Source organism: Megalobrama amblycephala, linkage group LG17 (genome assembly GCF_018812025.1).
Source record: "Megalobrama amblycephala isolate DHTTF-2021 linkage group LG17, ASM1881202v1, whole genome shotgun sequence".
Lineage (NCBI taxonomy): Eukaryota > Metazoa > Chordata > Actinopteri > Cypriniformes > Xenocyprididae > Megalobrama > Megalobrama amblycephala.
In genome coordinates this window covers 12,300,461-12,324,546 of record NC_063060.1, presented here as the reverse complement: position 1 = coordinate 12,324,546, position 24,086 = coordinate 12,300,461, and the positions used below count along the sequence as shown (strand labels likewise).

Sequence of the window (24,086 nt, the reverse complement as noted above, 5' to 3'; positions counted from 1 at the left end):
ATCCAAAGAAATTCTTATAACGCAACTCTAAAAGTCAACTTTAAAAGTCATACAATGCCAATGATGGCCACTTTAAAGTTTGTACGAAACCTGCATGACTTCTCGGTTGTGCAGAGTGAATATATGAAAACTGCTGAAAAGAACAGCTCCACAAATATGCAAAAATATAATTTGTATAAAAAAATATGCTCACTCTTGACATTTTATGCACCCATTCTGTGATTTGAACTGCTATGGTAAACATGTGTAAAAGCTTTTCTCCATATTGACAAGCGAAAGTCGATTTAATAGGAACAAGGTCAAAAGTGATTTGTTAAATGTAAGGCAATACCTTTTACAGCATCTCCATTAACACCACCATTCGTGAGGATTTTACATCAGTTCCATTAGTATTACTGATTGAGATGGTTTTATAGCAGCTCTTTTCCTGACGTTGACAGCAGCTCCATTAATACTACCTTTTTAATGGTTTTATAACTCGAGTACTTTGATAGCCTCTTAGTCGTTCTAGCCTTAATCACACTTGATGACATATGATTTCACTCCTGTGTCAGATCACCTTGACAACCATTGGATATGGCGACAAGACCCCAAAGACGTGGGCAGGTCGTCTTTTGGCTGGGACCTTCGCTCTTATTGGTGTGTCGTTCTTTGCTCTTCCAGCCGTGAGTACAGCTCAACATTTACACTATTACAATATAACTGTTAAGGTGCATCTCATCTTGAAATAGCATAGAGATGTATGAAGCTGACTCACATATCACTGACAAAACTCATTACACTGTGTCCTAACAAGACACATGTGATAAGCTTCCAGCGACAAGCAATTTGTCTGTCCACACTAGATGTGACGTGACTACGAGATGCAACAAAATCAATTCTTGTTTCATTTTATTTATTTTCAAGATCTGAGGTAAATTGTCCATTGTTGCTTTCAGTACAGCTATAAATGACCCACAAAATGATATTCAAACTCACATTAGATGCTTTTAAAATTAAATAAAGCATATTAACAGTACCTGAGATTATCAGTGTCATACTTTGTGTTGATGTTCCAGCTGTGAAGTCACAGAAAAATAGAAACCGTTTCTAAAATAGAATTGTCGCATATCGCCGTCTCGGCTGGAGTACAAAAACACTGATTAACATGGAAAAGATACATTTTATCGCATCTGGCTAGGACATGGTGTTGTGTATCTTAAATTATGCATTGTCATGTGAACAACCAATCAGTAACTGATTGGTAACACACAAGAAATGCAAGCTAAAATTGTAAGTTGTAAGCTGTATGTGTTTGATTCACTAAAAAGAACCGACTCATAAGAGTCATTTGTTTTGGAATCAAATGGACTACACTGCTCTCACCGTATGTTTTGCACTGTAGGAACCCAACATCATTTGGTTTGTGTTTTTTCAAACATTGAAACAGTTTCTTGGTTCAGTATTATAGTATATCTGGTTATGTTTGTAGGGTATTCTTGGTTCTGGTCTGGCTCTGAAAGTTCAGGAACAGCACAGGCAGAAACACTTTGAGAAACGCAGACATCCTGCAGCTTCACTAATACAGGTAAGCAGAAACATGCTAACAAACCCTTGACTATAAACTTACATTAGCAGTAAATGTACTGCTTTTAAGCTTATTCCTCTGCACATTTGCACATTCAATATTTAATATTGGTTTCAGGCTGCATGGAGATACTACTCCACCAACCCCGTCAGAGACGATCTCATTGCCACATGGAGATTCTATGAGACTGTGATCTCTCTGCCATGCTTCAGGTCTCGTACACATACAATATATGTCTCACAAAAAAAATTAATTTGAATCTCTCAGTATTTATGTATTATTTTAGTTTGCTTACCTTTATGTTTGTCATCATCATGGTTTCATTTTATGCCTGGGTTTTTATGATTTCAGTGATAGTCATTTTCACTTACGTTATTCTCATGATTTCTGTGCATCTCTTGAATGTTCATTTATTTTGTTTATATTCATTTGTGTGTTTGTCTGCATGCAGAGACAGCATCATCTAGAGGTCTACTAGAGGTTACAGTGAGGTACTCACACTTGTGTGTGGACAATTTACTATTCCAACATAATGAAAAAAAAAGGCTTTCCTGAACAGCAGATGTGATAAAAAAAAATAAAAAATAAAAATACTTGTAATAAATAAGCCATATTTTAGCATATTAAAATCTTCTCATAATGTGAAATTAAATTTCAGTAAAAAATTCTAAATCAGTGAAATCTGGTACTTGTTTGATTGTTAAAATTCCAAGATTAATTCACATTGTCTCAAATTGTTCGCTAGCAACTATCCTGAGCCTTTTAAGAGGATGCTAGTAAAATATCTACTATAATTAATTAAAATATTTGTAATTTATATGTTGTTTGCATAAAAAAAAAAAAAATCTGTCAGAATACATAAAAAAGTATTCAGACAGAATATTCTTGAATGGCTATCACTGGGGAAAGATGTTTTTTGCAGCCAGATGGTGTAGTTACAATATCTACCAGCAGGGGCTAACGTGATCATGATAAGCAGTCAAACCTTGATCCCTGGACAGGCAACACTGGCTCAAATACTGGCACGGGTTTGGTGGCAGGACTCCAAAATAATAAATAAAGCTGGAATAAAATATAAATGTTAGATGAAAAACGTAAGTTTAATTTGAAGCACGAAAGTTACTAACTGGAAATAATGAAAAACTAAAACAGATATAAAAATAAATTAAACCTAAATAGTAATATTTAAAAAAAAAAACAACTAATAAAATAACAAAAACACACATAACAGAATTGACACTTCTTCAGGAGTTTGATTGACAGGCGATCTAACCAATCATAATGCCGAATCCGCCATTTTGTCCGACAAAGCAGTCGGGAGTGAGCAGATTAACATAGGTAGACTTGAAATTGAAAAAAGGTGTGTACTGACATCTTTCCGTGATTAAAACAGCATTCCTTAATTTTCCTAGTAGGAAGAGATGAGCGGTTCCGTGATGTATTTTTCACTGCGTGAGAACATGATGTGTGGCAAGAGATCGGCATGGCTTGTCGGACATAGCAACAGTAACTAAAGTGGGCAGGTTTTTGCGAACGGTCAATTGCTAAAATCGAAACTAAATTTAAAATTAAAAATGAAAATATTAAAATACAAGGTGACTCAAAATATTAATAAAAATATAATAGTATAAACATAATACTAAAATAACACTGGCAAGACTATCTGTTTGTCCGGCCAATGGAAGTCATTATTTTTATATAATTACTAGTGATGGTCTGAAATTAGTTTTTGTTTTTTAAGTGACATTGTATACAAGCTGTTTTATTGACTTCTTTCCCCGGTTGAAACACTGATTGAGCGATTACATAAGACATGATCCATTTCAGTAAGTTGTACCATTTCTTTCAACATACCTTCTGATGTTCAGTCATGCTTTTTTGTGCTTTAATGAGTAGTAAAAAAGAAGAGGTGATCATTCCACGTGCCGCTTGAACTGAGACGGCTACAGCGATCTGTCACACCACATTAAAGTACACCAAAACTACATTTATTGTTTTAATTTTTAATGATAATGTTGACAGAATTTGAAAGTTGCGACTTTCTTTCATATAAGCACTCAGCTCATTGTGATTATTGGATGGCAGGTGTGCTACAAATAATGTTTCATGAAGTTTTGTTCAAGCATCAACAGAAAACAGCATAGACTAAAAACTATTTCGGCCAAAACCGAAAACCAAAATAGTTTTCGGTTGCCAAAATTTCTGTGCATCACTAGTAATTACTTTTACAATTATGTTTGATGATGCTAAAATTACACATTTCATTTTAAAAAACGAAATAAATTTAAACTTTTAATTTAGTATTATTTAAAGTGCTACCGTTGTGGTTTCATTTCAGTAACTTATAACTAGCAACATATAAACAAATTATATCTTGCATTATTCTATTGATATATATTTGTTATTCTATATATTGATATATTTGTTATTAATATATATATATATATAGTGAATATTCAAATTCAAAAGGACTGTTGTGAACGAACATTTTTGTTGCTGTTGCAGCTATCTGGTTAAACTAAATGTTTGTGTTGTTCCCGTCATCTGCAGGAAGGACCCTCTTGAGGTCATGGCTAGGTAAGTCTTTCGCTCTCTCTCTCAATCGTTCTCATTCCCTTTGTCTCTTGCTCACTGTCTTAAAGATTTACAGCATCTCTGTGAAGTGTGAGATTAATGAATCTGTGAAATGTGTTTCCTTAAATAACTCCTAATAACCACCACCTCCATTAATTCAGTGCCAAAGGCGTAATGACCAACAGTGCGTTTCTCTGTGTGTGTGTGTGTGAGATTGTGAGAGCTCGTTTCTTAGTTTGGGAACCTGTGGACAGTAGTTCTATATGTGATATTACAGAGTCCATTAGAAAAGAGTGAATTATGGATCACTGATAGATGATGGTGTCAAAGCAGAGCGAGGGAGAGGGACTATGAGTGTGTGTGGGAGAATTTAATGGACGGCTGGATGTGTGACGTCCGTGTCACTGTAAGGAAAATGATGGGAAGTGTTATTAGTGGTCTAAGCATGACGAGCCGTGACAAAGATGGACTGCGCATGTATAATAATCATGAGTATCAGTTGTCCTTGACCTGGACACTTGCCTGACAGTCCGTTTATTAAAAGACAGAAGATTTACAGATAGAAACAGGGAGAGTTGGATTGAGTGCTGTGCTTGTTTGTGTCGCCTGACCCGAGACCTGTAATCCATGTTCAGTCCAGATCAGAGATCAGATTACACATTAATACTGCTAATACACAAGTGCAAAACACACACCTACGCAAACATCCATGTAAACAAGTTGGCTGGGAAACTTGCAGCCTGACATTATCACTGCCAGTGACCTACCAAACAAGTCCAAATGGAGAAACCAGACCACCCACACATTACTGAGCTAAAGATATTTTATCTACCTACAGTAAGGTTGTGAATCAAGAACTGTTTTTTCTTCAGAACTGGTTTCTCCTTTTCTTGATGTTTAGTTTGGTAAACATCAGACCTCACTAACCGAGTGCTGAACGCAGTTGGACATAGTGGTGTATTAGAGGTAAAAAATGATATAAATACTGTTCGGTTTCTTGCACAAACCGATCGTTTCGTGTCTTAGGACATCAATGTGTCGTCATGAGCCGCAGGGTTTAATTTGGATTTGTCTATGCATATTTTTTGACTCTTATAAATTGTGTTACCATTCACTCGCATTATAAGACTGACAGACGGCAATGGTTCGAGTTAAAAATCATAATTTGTGTTCTACTGAAGAAACAAAGTCACCTACATCTTGGATGTCCTGGGGGTAAGCAGATAAACATCAAATTTTCATTTTTGGGTGAACTATCCCTTTAAGTCGTCTCGCTAAGGTATTACATTCCCCCGAAAAACTTCAGCACTGTCTCGCAAACCCACTCACCACATAATATTTCCATCATAAAAAACTTTGAGAGAGTTTTGAGAGAAAGAAAGTTTTGCAGATGAATGCAAAATTTATTGGGGGATGCATAAAAGTTTTGCGAGAAAATGCAAAATTATTGAAATAGAATTTTTTCTCCCATCTCATTTTTTTCCATCACATTGTCCCTTTAGGGGCTCTGTACCAAAGTATTGTATTGTTTAGTTAAAACTAATTATTGATTGGGAACACTGCTTTTTCGAAAGCATTCAGTACAAGAATCGATAATAGATTTGTTAAAGGGTTAGTTCACCCCAAAATGAAAATTCTGCCATTAATTACTCACCCTTATGTTGTTCCACACCCATAAGACATTCGTTCATCTTCGGAAAACAAATTAAGATATTTTTGATAAAATCTGATGGCTCACTGAGGCCTCCATTGCCAGCAAGATAACTTTATTTATAGAGCACATAATAAAACAACATAATTGACCACCCTGCTGTACAATAAAAAAAAAAAAGAAAATTACAAAAATTAAAAACCACGACAAATTAACACTTTCAAAAGACATATTTAAATCAGTTCATGTGACTACAGTGGTTCAACCTTAATGTTATGAAGCGACGAGAATACTTTTTGTGCACCAAAAAAAAAACCAAAATAACAACTTTATTCAACAATATGTGATGGATGATTTCAAAACACTGCATCATGATGCTTTACAAATCTTTTGTTTCGAATCAGTGGTTCGGATCGAGTATCAAACTGCCAAAGTCACGCCCCCCAGTGGTGAACCATTTAAATTTCGAAACACTTATGACGTAACGAAGCCTCGTTTACTGAAATCACGTGAATTTGGCAGTTTGATACGCACTCCGAACCACTGATTCGAAACAAAAGATTTGTAAAGCTTCGAAGCTTCATCAAACAGTGTTTTGAAATCGCCTATCACTAGATATTGTTGAATAAAGTGGTTATTTTGGTTTTTTTGGCTCACAAAAAGTATTCTCGTCACTTCATAACATTAAGGTTGAACCACTGTAGTCACATGAAATATGTCTTTAGTAGCTTTCTGGACATCTGAAAGTGTCAATTATCTTGCTGGCAATGGAGACCTCACTAAGCCATCGGATTTTATTAAAAATATATTAATTTGTTTTCCGAAGACGAACAAAGGTCATACAGGTGTGGAACGACATGAGGGTGAGTAATTAATGACAGAATTTTGTTTTTGGGTGAACTAACCCTTTTAGTGGAATCAGAATTTCTTATGATTCCCTTCTTTATATATCCGTTAAACTGAATCTTCACACAAACCTTTCTGCGGTTTTGCATTTTCATTACAAGTTTATCTACTGTGTAGATGATTTCAGACCTTAACATCCTTTAGCAGACATTTTGTCCCTGCAATGTAAGCAAAACCTGACCCACTGGTACAAATACTCACACACACACACTCACAAAGGCAAATAGCTGGGAAACCTGCAGCCTGACATTATCAATGACCTACTAAAACAAGTCCAAAATGGAGAAACTGGATCGTACACACACTGTTAAGTAGCTCATGATATTTTGCTCCATTCATTTTTTCACATGAAATCTATGCGTTGATTCTCATCCTGTCTGTTCTCAAGTTTTCACTGCTTTCCTGTATGTCCTATGAGCTCCTGTCTACAACAACACACACACATACTGTAAACACACAGAGTCATTTTTCAATCATTAAAACCCTCTCAGACAGTTTGAATCGACTGTAGACAGATTGTGTTTTGTGTGTGTGTGTGGGAAAGTGTTGTATCAGTAACTGGTTGGTAATCAGCTGTAATTGTGGAGCATTTCAAGATGTTTCAGTCCCTCTCACCACTTCAATCTTCTTCTTTTCACTGTACTCAAGAGATGCTGTGTGTGCCGCAGTGCATAGTCTGTATGTGTGTGTGAGTGTGAGTGTGTGTGTTTGTGTGTCCATCCTTGGGGACCCTTCACAGTAGAATGCCCTGCGTTGTTTCTTGGGAAGGGTTTAGTTTCTCCTGCAGGAAGAGTTTGTGTATGTGTGTGTGTGTGTGTATGTTTGGTTCAGGTGTACCCTACGTCCCCACAAAGATGGCAATATTCAAAATCCTTTTGGTCCATTTGATCCCTATTTTTGGTCCCTATGTGGAAAACAGCTTATAAATCATATTAAGTAAATTGATACATTTCAGGATTCTTTTATGAATAGAATGTTCAAAAGAACAGTGTTTATTTAAAATAGAAATCTTTTGTCAAATTATAAATATCTTTATTGTTAATTTAATGCAGCCTTGCAAAATAAAAGTACTTATTTCTTTTAAAAAAAAATGATGTGAAAAAAATAATGTGTATCCATATGTGGATATATTGTAATAAGTTTTTAGAAATATTTTTACATTAAAAATTGTAAGTCTAAGGATTTTTTTTATTATTATTTTGTACGATGCTATCATCATCCATTCCTCTCCCACTTCAAACAGAGAAAGAGATGGTTTTGTCTTATGAGAACATTCAATAAGAATTACAAAATGATAAAGAATAATCAAAAAACGTGTTCAGAGCTCTGAGATTCAACTCATCTGTTATTCTGTCTCTTCATCAGTCAGAAATTGAGTTTGTTGGAACGCGTGCGGCTGTCGACTCCGAGACCATCGACGGTAAGGGCCCGTGTGATGATGCCTGCTGCGAATCCTGAAAGTGTGTCGGGGAACTGTGGCCCGGCGGAGGCGATTGAGGAGAGTCCTTCAAAAGAGGGCAAACCAGCAGGGTTCAGTAACAGAGAGAGATTCAGAACTGCTTTCAGAATGAAGGCCTACGCCCTGAGACAGAGCTCAGAGGGTATGACACACACACACACACACACACAAACCACATGTTCCTGCATACTCAAGATGCATTTTTAAAAGCTGAACTTCTTTAAAGCAGTGGTTCCCAACCTGAGGTCAGCACCTACTTAGGGGGGTACCAGAGTTCACGGGGGGCCTTATATGCTTTGAGGTCAAATGGATATGAAAAACCTTTTCATTGGTAGTTTCTAGCAAAGTCCCTTTAAGACAAGTCATTTCACTCGGCGGCCATCTTTGAAATGCCTCTCGGGCATTCAAGTGCAGCTCCTATCTCTTTGAATGGGGAAACATCAAATTCTCCAAAGCTTTTTGGCAAGCTTTCGATTAAATTTCATATTTGAAATCACCAATGAAATCTGACAACAACTTTCTCATACCTTTTGTTTCTAAACGCTGGAATCATGACAAAAAAAACGGTATTTTCCAGTCTGGATCGAGCTAATGCGCATGCGCAATCCTAAATGCGCGTCTCATTTTGGAGACGTGCGTCTGACTGTTTCTATAGGAACCAGAGCTTCTAACGGCCGCTGCAGTGACACGATGAATTTACCAATCGGCGATTGGCTCCTATTTAGAAGGCGGGACTTATTGCGCATTTCACTTTCTCCCATTCAAAACAATACGAGTGACGCGTCTTGTGTTATTCTATAGTCTTTGTTTCTAGGAATGCTCTAAATGGTAGGCCAGTGATCGGAACCAGCTGATAATTACTTCCTTTGATTCTATATGTGGTCTCTCAGCTTGCCGATCACATAAACCGATCACATTTTTGCGATCACAAATGCATTAAAAGTGTGTTCTCCTCATTAGAGTTCCTGGAGAAGGGTTGCAAGTAGTAGGGATATGCCGGTCGACCAGCGCAGCGCTGCTTTGTTTACAGCTGTAACCAAGGAAACGCTATATTTCTGCTGTTCCATAAGTGCCACCTACTGGCAGAGAGTGAATTTATATGTTTGTTTGTTTTTTGGGGGGTGGGGGGGTTTGGGCGTCCTCCAACGTCTTATATGTAAGGAGGGGGGGCATCGAGGACAAAAGTTTGGGAATAACTGGGTTGAATTACTAAACTTCTAGAAAAAAAAAAAACAGTACCAATGGACAACACACACACACACACGTACAGTTAATATGCATACACAATATACATAATCATAAATATGTACATTATAATAGAGTAAGTATAGTAGAAACTCACACAGTGCAATTAATCTGACTTCATTTTGGTGTTTCATTGTAGATACAGGTGGTCTTCCTGACCCCACCCCTGAGGAGAAGGGCTTCCCACCTGACATACTGTTGGAGGAGATGATTCCAACTCTCAAATTAGTGATAAGAGCACTGCGGTACACAAATATCACATTTTTCTAAAACAAAACTATCACTGTTTTCACAAAAATATTTTTCAACTTTGATAAGTTTTTTTTTCTTGAGCACCAAATCAGCATATTAGAATGATTTCTGAAGGATCATGTGACACTGAAGACTGGAAGTAATGATGCTGGAAATTCAGCTTTGAATTTCAGAACTTATTTTAAAAGAACTTTCAACTACTCTTGCTAAACTCAAGGTTTTAGGATTTTACTTTTTTTCTCATTTGACCTGAGGAATCATTTGTGTTTGTGTGTGTGTTGAAGGATCATAATGTTCCTGTTGAGTAAAAAGCGTTTTAAGGAGACTCTGAGGCCGTATGATGTAAAGGACGTGATTGAGCAGTATTCTGCAGGACATCTGGACATGCTTACCAGAATCAAATATCTACAGACACGGTAACACACACACACACACACACACATTAAAACATGCTCATATTTTTAAAGAAATGTTATATAAAACATTTACATTATGATGATAAAATTGTTTTTTTATTTCAAATTGTTCACTTGTGTCATTTAAGCTGAAATTATTATTTTTATTTTGTGTTAAAAAAAAACTAACTTTTTCTTTTTGTTTAATCTTCAGAATAGATCTGATTCTGACACCTGGACCGCCTCTTACTCCAAAACACAAGAAACCCCTGAAAGCACCATTCCCGTACCCCTCTCAGCAGTCACCTAGGTAAAAACACACCTGAAAACATCCTTCAAGGAATATTTCATGTATCTTTTTATGTTTTTAGTAACTTTTAACTCTTTGCTCGTCAGTGTTTTTTAAAGGTGCCCTAGATTCAAAAATTGAATTTACCTCGGCATAGGTAAATAACAAGAGTTCAGTACATGGAAAAGACATACAGTGAGTCTCAAACTCCATTGTTTCCTCCTTCTTATATTAATCTCATTTGTTTAAAAGACCTCCGAAGAACAGGCAAATCTCAACATAACACCGACTGTTACGTAACAGTCGGGGTGTACGCCCCAATATTTGCATATGCCAGCCCATGTTCCCAACATTATGAAAGGCATTAGACAAGGGCAGAACGTCTGGATGTGCACAGCTGAATCATCAGACTAAGTAAGCAAGCAAGGACAATAGCAAAAAATGGCAGATGGAGCAATAATAACTGACATGATCCATGATAACATGATATTTTAGTGATATTTGTAAATTGTCTTTCTAAATGTTTCGTTAGCATGTTGCTAATGTACTGTTAAATGTGGTTAAAGTTACCATAGTTTCTTACTGTATTCACGGAGACAAGAGCCGTCGCTATTTTCATTTTTAAACACTTGCAGTCTGTATAATGCATAAACACAACTTCATTCTTTATAAATCTCTCCAACAGTGTAGCATTAGCCGTTAGCCACGGAGCACAGCCTCAAACTCATTCAGAATCAATGTAAACATCAAAATAAACACTGTACTTACGCGATTAGACATGCTGCATGACGAACACTTTGTAAAGATCCATTTTTAGGGTTATATTAGCTGTTTGAACTTTTTTTATGTTGTTTAAGGCAAGCGCAAGCTCCGTGGGCGTGGAGCACGAGATTTAAAGGGCCACACACCCTGAATCTGCTTATTTCTAATTTGCCCCAAAATAGGCAGTTAAAAAAATTAATTAAAAAAAATCTATGGGGTATTTTGAGCTGAAACTTCACAGACACATTCAGGGGACACCTTAGACTTATATTACATCTTTTTAAAAAAAGTTCTAGGGCACCTTTAAAAATAGTTAGCAGCCAGCACCAGCATTTTTGATCATTTTTACAAAACTTTCATGTTCCCCAGAATATTTTGTTGTATGAATATCTGAACATGCCATATATTAAAAGAAAGAACAGAGCCACTGCTTTTAAACAACAACAAAAAACATTGTATTCTAGCTTCATGCATTCTTTTTATCAACACTTAAATGTGGGTAAGTTTCATTAAAAACATTTTGAACAAAAAGGTGTCAGTAACGTTAGGCAGATTTGATTTATATGCTGTTAATGTTTGATGATCGCGGTAGTTTACATGTGCGTAAGCAATGCTTCTATCACTTGTTTCATTAGGGTGTTCACTGCAGAGTCAATGGGTGGAGCTAGATGGTCCAACCACCCCCTTACCCTACCCATAACTAAATACAACTCCACCCATTAGGTCCACAGAGATGGAGCTGGACATTACTTGCCTCTGCAGTGAGCACCGCTTGCTTGTTCCTGCTTCTTCAACAGTGTTTTGATCTGGAGATTCTGCACTCTTTCAGAAGATGCGTAATAGCGCCCCCTACCATATAAAAGTGAAAATCATAGATTCATGAACCCCAGTCATGTAAATCTTCCAGCCACATGTTGTTAAACGTGCAATAAATCCATGTTATGCATTATGGCCTATATTGATGCTGAATTTCTGAAGTCAAGAACTTTTTTATTCATTCAAATTAAGTAGATATAACCACTCTCATTTGAACTCTTTCACTCAGATTTACTTTCTCTCTCAGACATGAGTCATATCTTGCCAAAGCAAGCCTGCCAGATCCTGAAGACCAAAGCATGATGGGAAGATTTGTGCGAGTTGAGAGACAGGTACTCATGCGCTCTGACAACCCGTTGTATGGCTTAATTAATCGTTTGGCTAAACTTTGTCGCATCACCCTCACAGGTGGAAGACATGGAGAAGAAACTGGATTTCCTGGTGGATATGCATATGCAACATGATTTCTCGGGCCCCGGCCACATGACCATGGAGCGCTGCGACCCCACGTTGACCGTCAGCGTCGCAGGCGACCGCGTGTACTGCAGCTACGGCCCGCCGCTGCACAATACACCGTATTACACGCACTCCAACGCGCACCCACCGAGACCAACCGTCCTGCCCATCAGCCCACTGCCAAGCCACTCCCCGTCCTCCAATGTCAGCCAATCGGGAGGCCACAGGGTGGGCACACCGCTGTCGCTGTTGTCGGTCACTCACGAGGAGCTGGAACGTTCGCCCAGCGGATTCAGCATCTCCGCCGAAAGAGAGGAGGTCACGGGCAAGGCCTCGGGGTTAACGACGGGGTCGAGCTGGGGCCGCGACCGCCGATATTTAGCGGAGGGCGAGACGGATACGGACACTGATCCCTTTACCCCCAGCGGACCTGTTCCACTCTCGTCCACCGGAGACGGGTTCCACTCCGATGGAGCGTGGGGAACACCACCCTAAAGACACACACACACACTCTTTATAAAGACTACAGACTTTGTACAGCACAAAATGTCACATAAAGACACAGACATAATACTCGTCATATCTAAATATGTATCCACTTCACGCTTTACCCCTGCAAAGTAGGGCTGCACGATATATTGAAATAAAATCGATATCGCAATATGGCTTAGTGTGATTGTCAAATCGCACACACTGCGATTTAATTAAATAAATAAATGTGCTACCGGCTCTGGAGTGGCACTGCTCATCCACACGCGTGCAGCCCATCATACAGTGCTTCAAGGGACCACGAGCTGCCTGTGTGCAAATCGCAGAGATTCACTCTGAAACTGGCAGCGCATACATCTGTTTGCCAGCAGCCCATCAAAAATAAACACTTAATGGTTTACATTTAAAAATAAAGAAATCAAGACATAAATATTAGTATTGTAATTTTACATTTACAAAAAAAAGTCGCCAAAGTATCAAAATTGACAAATCGTATTTTTTTTTATGGAATATTGCAGTATTTATTATAAATGATTTATCTGTGCACATCATTATTTTTCATGTGACTCATAATCTTAAGTCAAAATTTTTTGCAGTGACATCTATTCTCTGATGATGTGTTTACTGGCCTGAGGGTGGGGCAACCTGTCACTCACATGACATCACAGCAATAGCAAACCACAACCATCCAATTAATTACCAAGACAAGATCATGTCCCACCCTACATTTTTTCTTGTTTGAGAAGCTGTTTCACTCTGATATACATCATAATAGGGAAGAAAAGTCTATCGTATTTTCCGTTTCATGCCGACTTTAATTTTACAGTTACAAAAAAAAAATATTTTTATTAAATAGTCAATTTCTTCTTTTACAGTACAATTACAATTTTAAAATATATTTATTTTTTGTTTCATATATTATATAATATATAATTATATAATCGCAACAAAAATCATTATTATTATTATTTTATACTGAATTATATTGGTCAAAACAGTTGGAATGTGCCCTATGCAAACACAAGCGGAAATATATATTTTTTTAACCTCACTCACTGAAAGCGGTTTGTGTTAGTTCTTAAACCAAAGTGTGAACACCCAAAGTTTAAAAAATTGATGGTTCGCACTCAAAAAGAAGCAAAAAATCATTTTCCAACTTTTTAAACATTTATTTTGCACTCCGCAACAAAATCACCCCACACATTCTAGAATTATTAATTATTTCCAAAAATGGCTATTAAAGTCATTTGATGAACATTCCTGTATTTCTGCAACATATAGCAGAAAAAGTACATTTCGCAATGTCAGTTTTTTCCAGTATCGTGCAGCCCTACTGCAAAGCAAAGAGCACTGCATGGAATGCATGCGTTTTATCTCTAGTGGTAGACACTGCACTTGGCAGATTGAGACTGTGTGGTTGTATTTGACTGGGAACTTTAAGGGAGGAGAACACAACAGATGCTATGCCATTTTTGTAAACATTTATTTTTCTATTTACACATCTTTTCATATGCATGGACTGCATGATTCATCCACGGAGCAGCTAAATGTATCGACGTCTCCTCCGGTTTGCACTTGCTTTCATTTTGAATACTTCGGTTTGAGGAGAGATCGCGCAAGCTTCTTTCTCTGCACATCTTGAGCTCGTTTTTAGTTCTCTTTGCAGATTGTACAAACCTTTTTACTCTGGTCAGCATGAACTGCACTCTGGGATATTGCATATTTTCTGCAGAATGAACGTCGCCACTAGCTGTTTAAGGACCAAAAGCAGAGCCTCAGTTTGGAATTCCTCAAGTGTCTGGCCTTAATCCAACCAATGAGCACATCCCATCTGTGAGCGGCGAATAATACTGCCAGCTCAAAGAATTTTCGACACCGTACCACAGGACCAACGTTCCCATGGTAACCACAGCTTTCTTACAGTAAACCAATATCCATCACACAAGTCATTCCAGGGAAAGGCAGGGCTTGTTGTCGCTCAGTTGACTGTGGGAACTTAGCAAACTTTACCTTTAGACAGTAGAAGTATTTTTCAACACAGATCAGATCATCTCAAATTACAGTAATTAAAGGTAGGGTAGGCAATTTTTTTGGTTGAAAATTTCTTCAAATCCTGATAGCAATCAATAATGAAAAATTGTACAAATATCATCTGTGGAAGTCTCAAATGACCAAAAAATTAAATTAGAAAAATGTCATTTGTAAAAATTTGAGTTGTAGACAGACAGTCGCTGAGCGCCACAAACAAACAGCAGCTGCCCTTTACAGTTCCTCCTGAACCAAAACAATGAGCGGCGACCCATGACCCGTTTTACTCTGAGCTGTTCACGTCCTCAGACTAAGATTTATGTGTTTCTATGTCGACACTATTAACGGCAAGATGAATCTGCAGCAGTTTACGTTCATTATTATTGTAATGTTATGTGCTTTGAGACAGGTAATTTAACGGCATCTCTTATGACACTTTGCTGAATCTGCTCTGGCTGTGCGCGACCTGCGCGTTCATGTGTTTTGGATGAGGCGTGGCTTTGGAGATGCTCTGAAGGGAGGGTGGGATCTAATGCTTTCAAAGCTAGCCACTCTGAAATTGCCTACCGTACCTTTAATAGTCACACTTACTGAATGTTTGACTCCAAAACAAATACTTAGGTCTTCCAAAATGTTTCATGTTGAACAGATCCTGCGTAAATTCACTGTTCAAATGTTTTTCTTGTAAAGTAAATTTTTTATGGTTTTAGTTTTAACTATAGCAACCCTGCCCCAGGTTATGGGTTATGCATATCTACTTCCCTTTAATAACTAATTATTTTTAATATGTTTATTTTACAATTGACAGTGTCTAAATTTCATATCACTCCAGTATATCTAGATTCAGATCGATTGAAAGCAGATTAATCTGAGGTTCAGGTCGTTTGTCAAGTCCAGTGTGAATTAAGCGTAGAGTCGAACAGCTGGTTGTGTTGTTCCAGTCAGTGTTGTCATAAATTCTGTCGGCATCGTCTGGAATAGTTTTATTCACCATCTCATTCACCTGAACAAGTAATTCTGACTCAAGGGACTTGATGCTCAGTAAATCTCCTTGAATTGCACAAATAATTCAACACATGCATTTAGGGTTTGAGATATAATTAGTACATAAATATAAGTAACAGCTGTAAATCTGTAACAATCAAGACTATGAATTCAGAGAACAAAAGCCATAATATGGAAATTAACAATTACTCTTAATGCTATTTTCATTTATCTACTGTTTATGGGCTTTTCTCTTTGTTCTTTATCTTCTTAATCCTTTCCTTCTCTGTGTTTTTCTGCCTGCTAAAAGCCTGGGGTTATGATGAGGTCAAGGCAGTAATATGAGATTTAGTATGATGTTTGATGCTTAAAGGGATAGTTCATCTAATGAAACTGACTTTCTTTCTTCTGTGGATAAAAAAGAAGATATTTTGTCCAAAGAAGAATGTTTTTGTCCATATAATATGGAGCCCCATATATGACATGAGAGGGAAAAAATATGTATATAGTGGTCATGAATTAATGATTCTTTACTGCGACTTTACGACCTCAATACTTCAGCACGTTTTACTAATTTGTTCCCTCATTTTAAGTAAATCGTGCACACAATATAATGTTCTTGTGTTGTATATAATTCTCCTTGTTTTACTAAAACATGCCTATGTTGTAATAATTTGTTCCCTTGTTTTAGGTAAATTGAAACAAGGGAACAAATTAAGTCATGGGAACTAATTCTTAATTTAAAGGGTTAGTTCACCCAAAAATAAGAAAATAACGTAATTTATTACTCACCCTCATGCCGTTCCACACCCGTAAGACCTTCGTTAATCTTCGGAACACAAATTAAGATATTTTAGTTGAAATCCGATGGCTCCGTGAGGCCTGCATAGGGTGCGATGGACACTTCCTCTCTCAAGATCCATTAATGTACTAAAAACATATTTAAATCAGTTCATGTGAGTACAGTGGTTTAATATTAATATTATAAAGCCACGAGAATATTTTTGGTGTGCCAAAAAAACAAAATAAAGACTTATATAGTGATTTCAAAACACTGCTTTAGGAAGCTTTGGAGCGTTATGAATCAGCGTGTTGAATCATGATTTGGATCACGTGTCAAACCGCCAAACTGCTGAAATCACGTGACTTTGGCGCTCCGAACAGCTGATTCGACACGCTGATTCATAATGCTCCGAAGCTTCCTGAAACAGTGTTTTGAAATCGGCCTCGCACACCAAAAATATTCTCGTCGCTTTATAATATTAATATTGAACCACTGTACTCACATGAACTGATTTAAACATGTTTTTAGTACATTAATGGATCTTGAGAGAGGAAATGTCATTGCTGGCTATGGAGGCCTCACTGAGCCATCAGATTTCAAACAAAAATATCTTAATTTGTGTTCTGAAGATTAACGAAGGTCTTACGGATGTGGAACGCCATGAGGGTAAGTAATAAATGACAGAATTTTCATTTTTGGGTGAACTAACCCATTAATTAAAATGACAGAACAAATTCTTAATTCATGTCCATGATATATATTTTTGTCTGCATGTCATGTGTACAAAAAACAGACATTTTTCAAAATATCTTTTTTTGTGCTCTGTAGAAGAAAAAAATTCATACAAGTTTTGAATGATATGAGGGTTGAGTAAATGACAGAATTTTCATATTTGGGTGAACTATCCCTTTAACTGTCCTGTAAACCTGTGATCATATGACTAAATCATAATCTCAGACTAAACACTGGCATTATTACTCGAGTTATGCTGTGTTCACGACACGTCATGTCGTAATTACCGTAATTAGATGATGAGCTGTGATGCGCTTCCTGATTTTGTTGAGTTAGACGCGTTCAAGCAAGCTGAAGCATATTTTGTTGATCCTGGAACAAAATTCCTGTCTGATGATTTAGTCCTAACCATATCACTACCCCTAAATCTAACACTACCCATTGGTTATCCCTAAAATCATAGGGAAATGTTGTTGAAGCACCTAACCCTGGTTGTAAGCCTAAACCTGACATAAACTGTAAACTTGTCCCTCAAATCTGATTGGTTGACTGAAATGTTGTTCCAGGATCGACAAAGATGCTGATCCAGGAACATGTTGTACTTGGTTCTGCTCCCGTGACGTTCTACTCGGAGCTATTTACGTCCTTGGATTCAGAATTATTCGTTTCTATAGCAGCACAATTAATGCCAAAGTGAATCTGCAGAGGTCAGGTGGTACAAGTAGGAGCTCTCAGAAATTCAGAGTTTACAAGTTGTAATTACAAGTTCTACAGGGACGTGAACGCTTTTTACAAGTCAGAATCACGTGATTCTCGTGAATGCACCTATAAACTCATATGTTCGTGATCTCAAAACTAAACACTGCGATATTTTAAACTAGTCACTAAGTACAGATGTCCACTGTTAACTCGGTCCAAACACTGTTGCCCATTAGGATCCTAAACTAAACCTCTCAGTTCACTTATCAGTCTAATAAACAGCCCATTTTTATCTCTATTTATTTGATCTCGGACTAAAAACTGTCAATTATTATGTCAGACCAAATACAGCTGCCCATTATTATTATTATTATTACCCAACTGCAATGACTGCTATCTCTTTTGCTTTCTGACTATTGACTGCTGTCTGTTCTGATGTACACAGAGACACTGCTGTTTATTGTTTGTGCCTTGGCCTTTTAGAGCACCAGTCCCTCTCTGCCGCTCATTACGTTCTCTTCATCATGAATCAAACCTGCCATCATTTTGCTTTTTAGGCCATCCATAATCGTTTTGCTCTCTGTGGTATCAGTAAAGCATCTGTTCATTTTACTAGGACCTATTCGGTTGTGTACTTTCCTTTTAAAGACCCAACAAAAGATGTTTTAGTTCTCTCTTCTTTTTGGTTTCAGACGAAATGATTTCACACTAGTGGCCTTCTAAGCTCTTATATTCATTCCAGTTTTTGAATAATAATCTTTATTTACATTCTGGCCAAGGCCAGTTTTAATAGTTTAATTTGATGAGATAATATGCAAATGTTATGATGAACTTGATTTTTTATGTTAAATCTTCAAATTGCACCAGTTAGTAATAAAGATATATTAAAATAAATATTGTAGTTTGTTATTGTATTATAATGACTTTGATTCAAACGTAACAGCATCTGTATCTAAGTGTTGTTGGGGAATGTTACATTTAAAGGGGTGGTTAGGATTTTACTTTTTTAACTTTAGTTAGTGTGTAATGTTGCTGTTAGGGCATAAACAACATTTGCAAAGTTACGTAGCACAAAGTTCAAAGCAAAGGAAGATATGTTCTTTTAAAGGTGCCCTAGAATTAAAAATTGAATTTATATTGGCATAGTTAAATAACAAGAGTTCAGTACATGGAAAAGACATACAGTGACCCTGTGTCTCAATCAGCTCCCTAGTTCAGTAGTCAGGGCACTGACCAGGGAGTCAGCCATTTTAAGGGCTGTCTCAATCGCAGAATTCTTCCAGGGCACTGAAACGTTCGCTCCCTGAAAAGTCCCACAATGCACCGTGAAAACCAGGGAGCATCGATGCTCACTATGCTCCCTTAACGGAAGTTCTGAAGCGCGAAACTTGAATCACGTGAGCCAACTCACTACACATAACTATACGCGATAGATGTTTTAAAAAATACAAACCGTTATTTTATTATATTTCAGCATAAACATACATCGCTAGACAGGTAATGAGCATAATCTAGCTAACACTTATAATTTATTCACGGCTGAAATGTTGCACGTAAGCAAATAATTAATCATAATGTACTTTAAATAACATTACAAGTAATGTCAGAAAATATCAGCTCTGTTGTTGTTCATAAATACCAGTAGTGATGTTGTACAATGAGGACGTTGTCACGTCGCCGGAAATAGAGTCATAAGTGTCCCAATGTGTAGTGAACCAGCAGCTTTTACTGTCCTTACCAGTGCCCGAATTCGTGTACACGATATACTGATTCACGAGCTCGGCAGCTAGGGAACTGATTGAGACACACCCTGAGTTTCAAACTCCATTGTTTCCTCCTTATATAAATCTCATTTGTTTAAAAGACCTCCGAAAAACAGGCGAATCTCAACATAACACCGACTGTTACGTAACAGTCGGGGTGTACGCCCCCAATATTTGAATATGTCAGCCCATGATTGAGGCATAACACAAGGGGAGTTAGTATTATACAAGGGCAGAACGTCTGGATGTGCACTGCTGAATAATCAGACTAGGTAAGCAAGCAAGGAAAACAGCGAAAAATGGCAGATGGAGCAATAATAACTGACATGATCCATGATAACATGATATTTTTAGTGATATTTGTGAATTGTCTTTCTAAATGTTTCGTTAGCATGTTGCTAATGTACTGTTAAATGTGGTTAAAGTTACCATCGTTTCTTACTGTAATCACAGAGACCAGAGTCGTCGCTATTTTCATTTTTAAACACTTGCAGTCTGTATAATTCATAAACACAACTTCATTCTTTATAAATCTCTCCAACAGTGTGTAATGTTAGCCGTTAGCCACAAACCATAGCCTCAAACTCATTCAATATCAAATGTAAACACCCAAATAAATACAATACTCACATAATCCGACGCATGCATTCAGTATGCATGACGAACACTTTGTAAAGATCCATTTTGAGGGATATATTAGCTGTGTAAACTTTGTTTATGCTGTGATAGAGTCGAGAGCTCGGGAGGGGGCGGAGAGCACAAGCATTTAAAGGGACCGCAACCTGAAATCGGCTCGTTTCTAATTATGCCCCAAAATAGGCAGTTAAAAAAATTAATTTAAAAAAATCTATGGGGTATTTTGAGCTGAAACTTCACAGACACATTCAGGGGATACCTTAGACTTATATTACATCTTTTAAAAAAAAGTTCTAGGGCACCTTTAAAGAATTCTCTGTTTACAACAAACGGCTAGTAGGGACTACAACGAGCTTCTTCCCGGGTTAGTGACATCACTAACCATAAAATTTGCATAAACCCTGCCCCCCAAGTACATGCAACAAAGGGGGTGAGGGCATGTTGGGCTGCTTTAGAGAAGAGGAAGAGTTGTTGTAGTAGAGTGTTGTTGCCATGCCGTCATTTTACGCTGGACTTCTTCACAAACGAGGGTCAATTCAACGCTGAATTTGCACCAAAGAATAACATGACGGCATATGCTAGTGGATGAGCTGAACTCCACAGCAACTACATAAATTTATCCACTAACCATTCAGAAACGTCCAGTTGCATTCTAAAAGTTCTAACTTCTTCCTAAGTCTCTCCATCAGTGTCCGATTCCGGTTTGAACAAGGTAAGGCTGAACGCCGTTACTGACAATCATCATTTTGACAGCGTGAGATTCTCCAGCGTTGTTGTTGAGCAACCGAAGCGTGAGCTGTTAAAGCTCCGCCCTCTTCTAGAAAGGGGGCTGGAAACAGCAGCTCATTTGCATTTAAAGGGACACACAAAAATGGCGTGTTTTTGCTCACACTCAAACGGGCAAATTTGACAAGCTATAATAAATGATCTGTATGGTATTTTGAGCTGACATTTCACTGACACATTCTGGGGACATCAGAGACTTATATTACATCTTGTAAAAGGGGCATAATAATAGGTCCCCTTTAAAAATAATATGTGAATATAGCATTATTTAAAAAATTAACTAGCTATGTTACATTGTTACTTGTTATGGAATGTAACACGTTATTTCTTCATACAGGTAACTATATTATATTCAAAAGTTTCTGATCAGTAAGATTTTTTATTTTGAAAATTCTTATGTTCAACCAAGGCTGTATTTATTTGATAAAAATACAGTAAACACAGTAATATTGTGAAATATTACAATTTAAAATAACTGTTTTTTTTTTTAAATATATTTTAAAATGCAATTTATTCCTGTGATGCAAAGCTGAATTTTTAACATTACTCCAGTCCTCAGCATCACACGATCCTTTAGAAATCATTGTAATATGCTGATTTATGCTAATTATCAATGTTAAAAGCTGTATTAGATTTTATCCTTACCTTGAAAACAGTAATTGGATTAAGCACATTTAAAACTGCAGTGAAAAACAGAAAAAAAAAATTAACAGACATTTAGCGGTTCCAGGTGCATCATTTCTAAAATGTTGCATAGAAACCATCCTATATTTGATCTTACAATCATTTCTCGCAAATGAACTTGAAATTGTGCACAGCTGAATGGCTTCAGATCTCCGCCTTGTAAACGCGGCCTAATTAATGTCATTAACATATAAAAGAGCTCAAGGTCCAAATCATTTACTTGAGAATCGCAAGCTGCACGAATTGCTTAGATGTCTAAATACCTGCAGTACACAAAGACCGTTTTTATATGAACATTGACATGGATTTTAGCGTACATACTCGAAGTTCAAATCTGTGCATATGCAAGTTTTATAAATGAGGCCCCTGGTCACCAAAGAGCCTGCCACTGAGTTCAGAGTGCAGTAGAGTCACAATAACGGAATATAGGTGGAAATATTGTGCTGAACACAAGTAGAGGGGTTGTTGTGGGAATGGCCTGCTGCCTAGCTCTTGGTCTCCAGGACAACTGAGTTTCCCAGGCCTTGTGTTGTCCCAGAAATCATATGCTGCCAAAAACAACATAGTGCATGAGAGGAGAGGGTTAGCATATACAGGACATGAGATTTTCATATTTAAAGAGAGGCCAAAAGTGTGTACAAGTTTCAAACTCAGCTCTTTAAGTAGGTAGAAAGACAAGCTACATTTGTGAGTGAAAAGAGGCTATACTATAATTTAACCAAATGCACTATAGTGAAACGCCAAAAACTCTCTCTTTAGGAAGTTTGAAGTCATTTGAAATCACCTTTGTATAATAAGAACTGCATCTATGAAATGTCCTCACCAATACATGTGTGTGGGTTTGTATAACTGTGTGTTACGTTTAGCGGGAGGGAGAGAATCTATATCTGTGAGAGTTTCTTTGTGTGTGATTGTGTGTGTGAGAGAAAGAGAGAATGATTCTATATCTGTGAGAGTATCAGTGTGTGTGTGTGTGTGCTGGTTTGAGAGCAGGTCCTCTGTGTTTGCCAGCTGAGCTCAGGTGACACACTGGAGGGCTATTACAGCCTGTTGCCCTCTCCAGGGACCATGATGCCCTGCTGGTTCTGTGTGTGAGTGTGTGAGAGACAGCGGACAGCGAGCAGACGGCTGTCTGTGTCCTGCAGCGTCTGCGTCTCTCTTCTGCAGGTGAGTGTGTTTTTTTTTTTATTATTTAGTTCACACTCTTCTTTGCACACTCTGCGTTTCAGCTCATGTGCACTTTGAATATTTAGCTAATGTTGCACACCTGTTTTGTATTATGTACTTGTTTTATTATTTCTATATTTTTTATTTTTTATGAATAGTGAAATTTTAGTTTGAATGAATAATTCTATGTGGAAAATTTCAGATTAAATAAATGGTGTTAATTGATCTTCGTACTACTTTTGTAATTGTACTGAATTAGCCTACTTTATACATTTTATATTTCTTTTTTTTTTCACTTTACTGAAAGAAATTCTAGTTTTAAAAAAAAAATGAGTTAAAGGGATAGTTTACCCAAAAATGAAAATTCTGTTATTAATTACTTATTTTTTATTCTTAGTTCATGTTAACTAAAGTAGTTAACTAATGTAAACTAATGAAACCTTTTTGTAAAGTGTTACCGAAACCTCTCTCTCTCTCTCTCCCACACACACACGCACACACACTGTTTGTGTTGGAATTGCAGCAGTAATTAAATAGACAAAATCTGAAGGACTAACTGAAAGATTAAACATCCTAGCTGTAACTTTTCCAGACCAGCATTAAAAGGATTTTTGTAGCTAAATTTCTCTAGAGGATTGAGCTGGTGCTGTTGTGCCGTTACTAATGATGTCTTTCATCTTTAATGATATTTGCTCAGCAGTGAAAGACCCATTTTAACTTGTGAACATCATGATCTGTGTACAGAGCTGGAGAAGAGCCACTGATAGAGGCTAATTGAGTTTGCAGTGACTGATTCACTCTCTGTGGAAATTAATTACAGTTGTGAAATCTTGTCATAATTAGCAAACAAATAAAGAGCCCTGAGCTGAGTCAGAAATTAACCAGGACCCAGGCAAAAAAAAAAATAATAAAAATAAAAAAAATAATAAAAGGTAGTTTTTTTATCATTTCATTCCATTTCA

The 24,086-nt window shown here is 37.2% G+C and overlaps 2 protein-coding genes and 1 long non-coding RNA gene across 5 annotated transcripts in view; 2 read left to right on the top strand and 1 right to left on the bottom strand.

The window, feature by feature from the left end:
• The window catches only part of kcnq3 (potassium voltage-gated channel, KQT-like subfamily, member 3), a 64,716-nt gene extending 48,051 nt beyond the window's left edge, over positions 1 to 16,665 (top strand). Inside the window, exons 7-16 of the mRNA XM_048163441.1 lie at positions 555 to 665; positions 1,472 to 1,567; positions 1,685 to 1,779; positions 4,118 to 4,144; positions 8,064 to 8,299; positions 9,542 to 9,647; positions 9,939 to 10,070; positions 10,264 to 10,359; positions 12,164 to 12,248; positions 12,325 to 16,665. Of these exons, the coding sequence (XP_048019398.1) occupies positions 555 to 665; positions 1,472 to 1,567; positions 1,685 to 1,779; positions 4,118 to 4,144; positions 8,064 to 8,299; positions 9,542 to 9,647; positions 9,939 to 10,070; positions 10,264 to 10,359; positions 12,164 to 12,248; positions 12,325 to 12,867 (1,527 nt within the window). The 3' untranslated portion in view covers positions 12,868 to 16,665. The remainder of the gene's footprint in view (positions 1 to 554; positions 666 to 1,471; positions 1,568 to 1,684; positions 1,780 to 4,117; positions 4,145 to 8,063; positions 8,300 to 9,541; positions 9,648 to 9,938; positions 10,071 to 10,263; positions 10,360 to 12,163; positions 12,249 to 12,324) is intronic.
• Positions 8,065 to 20,539, bottom strand: LOC125250713. Its single transcript, XR_007180849.1, has 3 exons — positions 20,482 to 20,539; positions 9,500 to 9,597; positions 8,065 to 8,203 (listed from the first exon to the last, which is right to left on the bottom strand). It is a non-coding gene; the product is annotated as an uncharacterized LOC125250713 (long non-coding RNA).
• Positions 20,014 to 24,086, top strand: part of LOC125250712 (HERV-H LTR-associating protein 1) — a 26,662-nt gene continuing 22,589 nt past the window's right edge. The window contains exons 1-2 of one of the 3 annotated variants that reach the window (XM_048163443.1): positions 20,014 to 20,123; positions 22,951 to 23,124. The gene's annotated coding sequence lies outside the window, so the exon portion shown is untranslated. Of the gene's footprint in view, positions 20,124 to 21,488; positions 23,125 to 24,086 lie in introns of those variants that run through there. The other 2 variants (XM_048163444.1, XM_048163442.1) reach the window with 2 other exon arrangements.